This window comes from Choloepus didactylus, chromosome 25 (genome assembly GCF_015220235.1).
Source record: "Choloepus didactylus isolate mChoDid1 chromosome 25, mChoDid1.pri, whole genome shotgun sequence".
Taxonomy (NCBI): domain Eukaryota; kingdom Metazoa; phylum Chordata; class Mammalia; order Pilosa; family Megalonychidae; genus Choloepus; species Choloepus didactylus.
Window position 1 is genome coordinate 2415729 of NC_051331.1, and position 9329 is coordinate 2425057.

A 9329-nucleotide genomic window follows, 5' to 3' on the forward strand; every position below is an offset into this window, starting at 1 on the left:
ATCTCGATGCCGATAAGGCATGCGACAACATCTGACATGCTTTCATGACAAAAACACTCACAAAACTGGTAATGGCAGGGAACCTTCTCAACATGATAGGGGACATTTGTGAAAAGTCCATAGCCAATACCACATCAGGGGTGAACGACTGAAAGCTGCTGCTTCAGAAGAGCAATAAGCAAATTCAGGGACACAGAAAGTGGTTCCGGTGGTTGAGGTGGGGGAGAAATGGGGGGTCACTGCTAAATGAGGAGTTTTGGTTTAGGATGATGGAAGCAGACGGTGAAAGCTCCACAGTCTTGTCAATGTACTTAACGTCAAGGAATTGTTCCCTGAAAATGACGAAAGTGATTTTTATGTTCTGGAGATTTTAATCCACAATTAAAACTGAATTATTTTTTTTTTTAAAAAGAATCGAAGCACTGATACATGCTCTAGTGTGCATGAACCTTGAAGACATGTTGAGTGAAATAAGCCAGGTCCCAAAGAAACAACATCGTATGGTTTCACTTATAAGAACTATCTAGAACAGGTAGCTCCATCCAGACAGAAAGTAGATTTAGAGGGGACCAGGGGCCAGGGGGAATGGGGAGCTATTGCTTAAAGGGCAGAGCTTCTGTTTGGTGTGAACAGAAAGTTCTAGTAATGGAAGGTGGTGATGGGAGCACACATTGTTGAAATAATTAATGCCACTGAGCTGAGCGCTTAAAAACAACATGGCAAATTTTGTTATATATGTTATCACAATCAAAATTTTTTTTAAAAAAGGTTAGTTTTATGTTATATGAATTTTATTCCAATTTTAAAAAACGAAAGCAAAAAAGCGTTGGGAATCCTATGTCTTGGGGAGGGACTTGGGCAAGTCTCCGGCCACGGCTCCCTCCGACCCCTGGGCCCCTGCACGTGCTCGCCCCGCCACGGGAGCCGCCATCCTCCTTCACGCGTATCTGCCTGCTGGCTCTGACCCATTTGTCAGGATTCAACTTGAACATCTGCTCCCCGACCCCCCGACAGGGCTGGCTGCTCTTTCGGCTCAGCAACCACTCCCGACACTCGTCGTTTTCACACATCCCGTTTTCCACCCCGAGGTGTCTAAGTTTCTTACAACCTACACCGAACTCCTGGGCAGCAGCTCCTGACACAAGTCACAGCCGTAGTCAGTAGGAATAAATGGTAGTTACAGCGTCTAAACGACAACAACGTCATCTCCAATGAGGAAAACTGTTTTCTTAGATTCTTTTTTAATCCCCAGAAAGTGTGTCTCCTATAATGCTGGGATCCAGTGGAGCCTCGAGGAGGAAATTAAAATCAAAACGGAGCAGTTTCACACAGGAGGAAATCTGAACGCTCCCGGGGCACCTGGGATCGGATGATGTCACAAACGCACATGAAAATGGTGCAGCTCAGGGCTCTTACCTGGTAGGTGTGCAGGATTTCGAGGAAGGACCTGTAGATCTCCGGGTGGTCCAGGAAGCGGGTCTTGATCTTGTTCACGTAGCTGATGGCGTTGTTGAATTCCACGGAATCTGACTCCAGGGGCGTCTGGGGCTTGTCTTCTTTATACAGCAGCTGTTGCTTGAAGTCCTCTGTGTAGTCATTGTGGTTGTGCGAGCTCTCCTGACAATGACACATGCGCGAGTCACCGTCAGGCCCGGTGGGAACGGACTGTGTAAGACGCCACGGTGCAGCACTGTCTGCACCAGAACAGACAAAAGCTAACACACCGCCAGGTGGTTGTGTTCCTGTTGTTAGACGCAGAGAAAAGGTTTCTTCAAGGGCCTGGAGAGGGACTGTGGGGCGTGAAAACAACCTGTTGCTGAGTGTCCTGAGCCTGCACGTCCTGGGGAAATACCATTCACGCTTCTCCACCTGAACTTCCTACTCTACAAAAAGAACACGAAGGTTTAAGGAGAGCACTCAGCATTCTGAGAAATTAGCCTGTGGAATAGATTTATAAGAAGCGGCTGCTAAAACCTTTCCAAAACTAAGTTCTGGGCTGTTTATAGAAGAAGCCTTCCCACGCCTTCTGTCATCCGCTTTCGGCAAGACTGTTTTCAGGCGTGAAAACACCTGCTTTCGGCAGCTCTGGGAAAACTCAGGGCGTATAAAATTGTGATCCTGGATGTTAGAGGTCACCCCAGTCTGGTTACCCAGGTCGGTGGGGCTCCAGGACCAGAACTTGCAGTGATCAGCCCTGGGCAAACCACGATGAGCCCCCCGTACCAGGGAGAGCTGCGTACGTCAGTCACTGGCGAGGAAAGAGACAGACCGTGAACACCGTCGCGTGTGTGTCCACTTGTGCACTTTCTGTTGATACAAATAAAACATAGAAAAGGGGGAAAAACATGACTAAAAACCACGACTTTCTCATGTGCACTCCAGATGCTAGTTTTTGGTGGGACAAGACCACTACCCTGGAGGGGCCACCGTTCTTTCTAAATCGGAGTTATGCCTGAAACTCTCTGATGACAGCTTCCCTCCCCGCCAACCAGACCCCAGCCACACTTTCAGGAGTGACTGTGGCTTCCAGCATGTTCCCCGGCACACGGAGCTGGGTGCTCGAGCATGGCAGGATCCCTCCCTGCCCAGCTGTAGGTTTCTGCTCAAATGACACCTTCTTGGTGAGTGTTCTGGAACCATCCGTGACAAAGTAAATTAACCCCCATCCCCACCCCTCCGACCCCCTGGCTTGAAGTTTCTCTCCATGGCTCTTACCGCCCTCTTATGTGTAACACTTCTTTAACTTGCTGACTGTCCACCCTGACTAAATCACAAACTCCACCCAGGCTGGGGTTTTATTTTGCTCCCTGATGCATTACCAGTGCCGGGAACGGAGTGTGGAACGGAGAAGGCTTTGTTTGTGTTTGTGAAGGATGAGATAACCGGATGAACTGCCTCTTCTACATCTGATAAACCCGGCAGCACCTAGCACAGCACCAGGCGCCAACCGCCGACCCAAAGACCCTGCAGGAACTAGGGGAGCCCGGCACCTCCGCCCACCACCACAGGGCTTTCCACTGCCACAGACGCTGCCTGCCAGCTTTGCCAACACTGAGCTGCAGCTGGGCCTCTGCTGAGCGTGCGGTTTCAGCTGGGTGGGTTCGGGGGCAACTCTAGGAAGTCTGAGCCGAGGAGGGCAGAGACACAAAACCCCAAGGCAGCCACCATCCTAAAGGTCGTTGCTTCCCGGCAGTGGAGCTCATCCCAAGATTTCAGGGGTGCTCTGGCTGCTTCTCTTTGCCTGAGCTCAGAGTCGGGTTTGCCTTCCGGCAGGGTGCACAGGTCTAGCAGGGGAAGGAGCCAACAGTCCTGCTCTTACTGGAAGCTTCTCCAAGAGTCTTCTTCAAGCTCCACATGCCCCTCCGGGTGGCTCTGGCTTAAGTAGCAGCCCCCAGACCAGGGTGCTCCCCAGTTTTTCTTAAAGGTCCAGGGAGCAAAGACCTTTTGCTTTGCAGGCTGAGAGATGACATTTCACGTAGGAACTTACACAGCCATTTAAAATGAAGCCACTAGCACGAAGAGACACCACTTCACACCCACCAGAATGGCTATAATTTAAAAAATAAAATGGAAAATCTCAAGTGTTGGCAAGCACACAGAGACACTGGAGGCTGTGTGCATTGGTGGAGGGATGTAAAATGGGGCACCTGTCTGGGAAACAGCCTGGGGTTTCCTCAGAAAGTTAAACACACCCGGCAACCCCACTCCTAGGTACAGCCCCCAAAGAACTGAAAACGGGCTCACACTGATACCCGTACATGCACGTTCACAACTACTGTATTATTCCAAGCAAAAAGGTTGGAACAACCCAAGTGTCCATCAACAGATGAACAAGGTCAACCTAACGTGGCCGATCTGTGCCACGGAGCATTATTCCACCAAAGAAGCGACACATGCGACAACACGGACGAGCCAGGCACAAAAGGATGGATGTCGTCTGATTCCATGTCTGTGAAAGGTCCGGAACTGGGAGATCCCTGGAGACAGGAAGTGGACTAGCGGATGCCAGGGGCTGGGGTGGGGGACCTGGAGGTACCCGGTTTCTTTCTGGGCTGATGGATATGTTTTGAAATTAGATAGTGCTGCCAGTTGCACAAGATGGGGAATGTACTGAAAGCCACTAGACTGGATACTTTCAGAGGGTTTAAAACGGTGAATGCTTTGTTGTGTGAATTTTATCTCAAGGAAAAACAAACACTTTTCAATGTAACCATCGAAGAAATGTAAACACCACTTTGTTTGCTGGCCCTGCTCTAATTCCCACGCCCCCACTTTCTCTTCTTGGCCTAAGGGACCCCCCCCAACCCCCAGGCTCGTGGGAGCCAGCTCTGGAGCTACCTGCTGGAATCTGAGCCAGAATCTCCCAAGCGTCCACTGGGACACACAGCAGACACAATCACGGAACCTTCCAGACCCGGGCTCGGGACGCCAATCCCAGGCTTATGGGTTTCAGGGAATGCCACACCTTTCATGGTTGTTTGGGGGTCCCAGGACCACCCTGGGGTTCCCGCTTTCGCCGACACCTGCCCCTCGGCTGTCGGCAGTCCCAGGGGACTCGTCACCCTCAGAAACGGGTGAGCACAGCCCTTCCCGCTCCTTCACCTTGCCACCCCCCGGGCCAGGTGGCCGTCCCCTCTGCCCAGCTCCCAAGGGCCCTCCCTAGTCCCCGTTCCACAAGCACGTGCTCTACTGGGGGACAGGGACACAGCCGAGGACAAGAGTGGGGAGGGTCCTGCCTGGCCTTCAGGATGCGCGGCTGCCAGGGGACAGCAATGCACAAGCAGCAGTGGATGTGTGCATTCTTGTTCTTGCTTTGCTATTCTGAAACAAATAAAATGAGGTGAGCTGGGAAAGACCAGGGGGTGGGGTGGGGGCTCCCTGAGGAGGCGCTGTCACAGCTGAAGCCAAACGAGCAGATCCCCGACGGTGCTGGCTTGGGGGCCCGCGGGGGGCCCTGTCTCCCCAGCCCTTGTCGGAAGGCTGTCTGTCGTGGCCCCCGTCTGTCTGTCCTCCCAGTCAGAGTACGACAGGGGTCTCAACCATGGGCCAGCCTGCGCCCCACCCAGGGATATGGGACAAAGTCCAGAGACATTTTGGGTCGTGCCCAGAACAACCCCCTGCCGTGGAGAATGACGGGAGAGGCTCCAAGAAGGCTGGGCCTCTCTCACTTGCACCCCTGGCGCCAGGGAGCCACTCTTTTCTTGTCTGAGGAAAATAAGATTCATGAAGAAACAGGAAAAAAAACACACACAAAAAAACAAAAATCTGTACTTCCCAACAGTAAAGTGAGAAAAACCAATAAAATAAAAATCACCCCGAGGCTTCTGCGTCTGGGGAACGTTAGAAGGTCGTCACGCCGTTAGGGTCCCGTGGAAGATTCTGGGGAACCCACGTCATTGGGCTTGTCCCTGTGGCGAAGCCACGCGGATGCCCACCCGGGTGGCCAGGAAGCAGGGCTTGGAAATCAGACTTGGATCTGTCCACAGTGACTGAGCTGGAGTGCATGCAAAGCATCTCTCCAACCAAAATCCAAAGCCCTGGAAATGGCTGCTTCCAGGCTGGAGAAGGCGATAAAGCCTTGTTAAGTAGCGATTAAACGAAGGCTCTTAGAAAAAGCTTTTTTAAGGCAACAGACCACGGGCAACTAACCCACCTCTGGGGAGACAAGAGGGCTTCTAGTCCCTTCCGCCATTGGAACGGCAGCTGCCAAGTGGAAGAATCATCTCAAAACACACTGGCGCACTCCACGTCGAGACCCAGCTCCCAGAGCTCCGCCAACAGTCAGGGATTGTTGAAAAGCAATTTCCACACGCGGAGTGCAATTTAGTTCTTTGACTCCAGCTTTTTCTCAGCAAATGCTAACAACATGCAACATTTCCAGGGTGCTTTGGGCTCCGTGACGCGCTGTCACATACGTTACTGCAAATGAGCTTGGTCCCCCCACCAAGGCACGAGCTCTGCTTCTAGATCCCGGGGCTCCGTTTGCAAACATGAAATGGAAACACGTCATAATTCAGTGACCACCAGGCTTCCAGGTTTCTTTTCAAAACGGAGACATGCTCTTCGGCTTTAATGAGGAAACATGCTGATGATGGTAGGCTTGCCGTGAGGAGAAGAAACGCAGATTTTACACGTAAGACTCCCTTGCAGTGAGGTCTATCATTGCCACTCTACCTTTCGCTGTTTTTTTTTTTCCAGATTCCGATTTGCTAATTCACACAACCCTTCGCCACCTCCTATATCAAAGGAGAAACCTATCCAGAGACTCTGATGGCAGATTTTTACCTTCCCTACTCAAATCCCATGGCCTGGGACTGCAGGGCTCATTTAGACTAGCCATTCACAAACCAGGGGCAATTTTGTCCCCAGGTGGCATCAGGGGACAGTTTGAGTTGTGATAATGGGATGAGCCAATATGTCAAGGCTGGGGGTGCTGCTTAAACATCACACAAATCACCGGCCAGCCTCCCACGGTAAAGAATTATGCCCTGAAAGGCAACAGCACTGGGGATGAGAAACCCTGACTCAGGAAAATCCAGTGGTTACCTTATAACGGTAAAGCTCAAATAGGCTTTCTTTGGCTCAAACAACAAGGGCCTGCAGAGAAAGAGGAGACAGTGACCTGTCACCAGAGAAAGAAGCTGAAGCCACGAGCCTGGGGCGGGAGAGGGTGACCTGAGCCAGTGACCCCAATGCCAATTAAATGAAACACGGCAACAATAAAAATTGCTAGTCACGCATCCATCGCAACCACAGAATTTTATCACTGGCACCAAGAGCTTCAGGAACGGACGAGAGCAAGTCTGAGGGCCGGGACGCGCCTGCCCAGGACACTGCTGGGGACAGCCGTGCGCCGAGGCTGTAGCAGCTGCCGAGGCGGTTATTTGGGCTTAAAGTAAGATTCCGTGTTAGGAGATGCCTCCCTGCTACATGCGAATATATCCACTCTTGATTTCGATCCCCTAGACAGATCCACCTGGGGTGCAGATGCTGCCTGGGCGGGTGCTGCCGTGTATTCTGATTTGGGCCGGAAGCGGTTGGCACGCCTTGGAAAAGGATGGAGCTTGGGAGCTTTTTGGGCAGCTGGATGATGGACAACAAACCCGACGCCCCAACCCCGGCACCAGGGTGCCCCCGAGCCAACACCGCAACCACGCACGCCCCCCGCAGTGGCATACCTGGCTTGCCAGAGGTGACTGGACGTTTAACTTGCCGTTCTTGGGGATGTCGATTCTGTAGCCGAGGGGCAGGAAGGCGTTGAACCCCACGATGAGGTCGGGGTGTTCGTGGAACAGCTGCGAGACGCGCCGGATGACACCAGGAGTATCGATGCTAGAAGAGAGAAGAACGTAAGTGGCCAAGAGGGTCTTGGGGAGCAAATCACAAGCTCCCCAACGCTGCCCCTCGACAGTGCCATGGAACTGGCTTGTCAACGGACACCAAAACGACCTAAAATGTCCTGGTGGCTGGCAGGATTCTGTGGACAACAATCTACTTCCAGAGCAGCCGGGCCTGGCACCTTATGCACTCCTGTGAGAACCGCTGGATCCGACATGGCACCACTTTCCCAAACTCTGAGCCTGTGCACTCAGCTCAGAAATGGTCAGGAGATCTCAACCTGTGAGCCCTGGACTCTGAGGAGAGGCGGGAGGCCAAAGCCTTCTACACGATGGCATGAATTAGGGACTAAGCATGACATAGCACGGTCTTGATCCCCCCCAATTCATTGCAAAGCGTAAATAATGCTGTTCCTATAGATACTGGGGCAGCATAAGAAAGCGAAGGAGAGACGGAATCTCCTTCAGCCACAGCGAGCCGAGCCCTGCCGGGTTTCCGGAGATGGGGAAGCAGCAGGGTGGGGAAGAAATGATGGTGGGAGGGTCTGAGTTCCAGTGCATCCTCCTGTAAATCAGGCGCCGGGTCCTGAGCGTCCCCACCTATCCCTAACCCTCTTGGATCTGTGCCTACGAAAACAGCTCGTGCTTTTAAATGCTTTCTATATGCCAGGTCCCTTAGTAAGCATTTTATCCCCATTACTTCCAAGCAGGGCTGGGCCTAGGGTGAAAGCAAGTGAGAACCTCACCTCAGGGTGAGGGTGTGGGGGGGGGGCAATATTCACAGGAGAAGGAGGGATATCGCCCAAAACCTCAGAATAAATAACACTTGAATTCAATGCTGGATATGATTCTGAGTTAGTGCAAACCATCCTAAGTTCAGCATTTGCAACATGCACAATCCCACCCCACCCCCCTTGCCTTGCTGGCCTCCCCCAAATCGCAGCCCAGCCTCCAGGAATCCCCCAGCAGCTCCACAAGGTGGGCGCTAGCCAGTCCCATTTTTTTAGAAGACGACACTGAGGTTCAGAGAGGAACAGCAACCTGCTTTCAAGGTCACCCGGCGGCTGGGGGGGCGCGGGGCAGCGGGATGGGGGCTGCCTCCCGGATCGGCCCGATTTCGGGGCCCAGGGGAGGCCCCCGGGGGAGGCGGAAGGGACCCCGCGGGTACCTCTGGCTCTTGAACTCCTTCATGATCTCCAGGAAGCCGTTGTAGGTGGCAGGGTCGCTGCCGAAGCGGATCTTCACCTGGTCCAGGTAGGTGAGGGCGTCCTCCACCTGCGGGAGGGGGAGGGTCCCGGCGGGCCGGGGTCAGCGGGCCGGGGGTCGGGGGGCCTGCGAGGGGGTGAGGGTGACGGGCCGGGGGCCGGGGCGGCCGAGGCGGCGCCCGGGCCGGGCGGGGCCGGGGTGGGGGGCGCCGGCGCGCGGGGGGCCCGCGGAGCCCGGAGGAGACGGGAGGCCGGAGGGGTCCCCGGGGCGCCACTCACGTGCACCGGCAGCTTCTCGTGGCCCGCGGAGCCCGAGCGGCCCCAGCGGGCGCCCCCGAGCCCCCGGCCCGCGGGGCCGCCGCCGCCGCCGCCGCCAGCGTGCGCCATGTTTGGAAGTCGGAGAGCCGCGGCCTGCCCCGCCCCGCGCCCGGCCGCGCAGGCGCAGGCGCGGACGCAGGCGCAGGCTCCGCCCCAGGGCGGGGCAGGGTGCGACTGGAGGGCGGAGCTTCTCCGGTGGGCGGCCCTCCCTCGAGGGCGGGGCCTCGACTGCAGCTCTAACAGCAGGTGGGCAAACCCAGATCCCCTCCGCCCTATTCACGCTCGGAGCGGTCGTTGCAGTTTTTGCTAATTGGGGGGGATAGCCACAAAAGAAGAGGGTTTCCCGGTTTTGTGTTTTGGGTGCCCAGAAAACTCCTACACATCCTTCAAAACCCATCTTAAATGTCCCCTCCCTCAGGAAGCTTCCCTGACCCCGCCTTTGTACCCCCATAGCCCTAGGCACGTCATC

General features: G+C 54.4%; 1 protein-coding gene across 2 annotated transcripts in view; it reads right to left on the minus strand.

Moving 5' to 3' along the window:
- Nucleotides 1–8939, minus strand: part of SIN3B (SIN3 transcription regulator family member B) — a 28072-nt gene extending 19133 nt beyond the window's left edge. For both annotated transcript variants that reach the window (XM_037818307.1, XM_037818306.1), the window contains exons 1-4: nt 8822–8939; nt 8506–8612; nt 7179–7332; nt 1417–1617 (exon numbers count right to left, since the gene is read on the minus strand). In XM_037818307.1, the coding sequence (XP_037674235.1) occupies nt 1417–1617; nt 7179–7332; nt 8506–8612; nt 8822–8929 (570 nt within the window). In that variant the 5' untranslated portion in view covers nt 8930–8939. The remainder of the gene's footprint in view (nt 1–1416; nt 1618–7178; nt 7333–8505; nt 8613–8821) is intronic.
- Nucleotides 8940–9329: the final 390 nt, after the last annotated feature.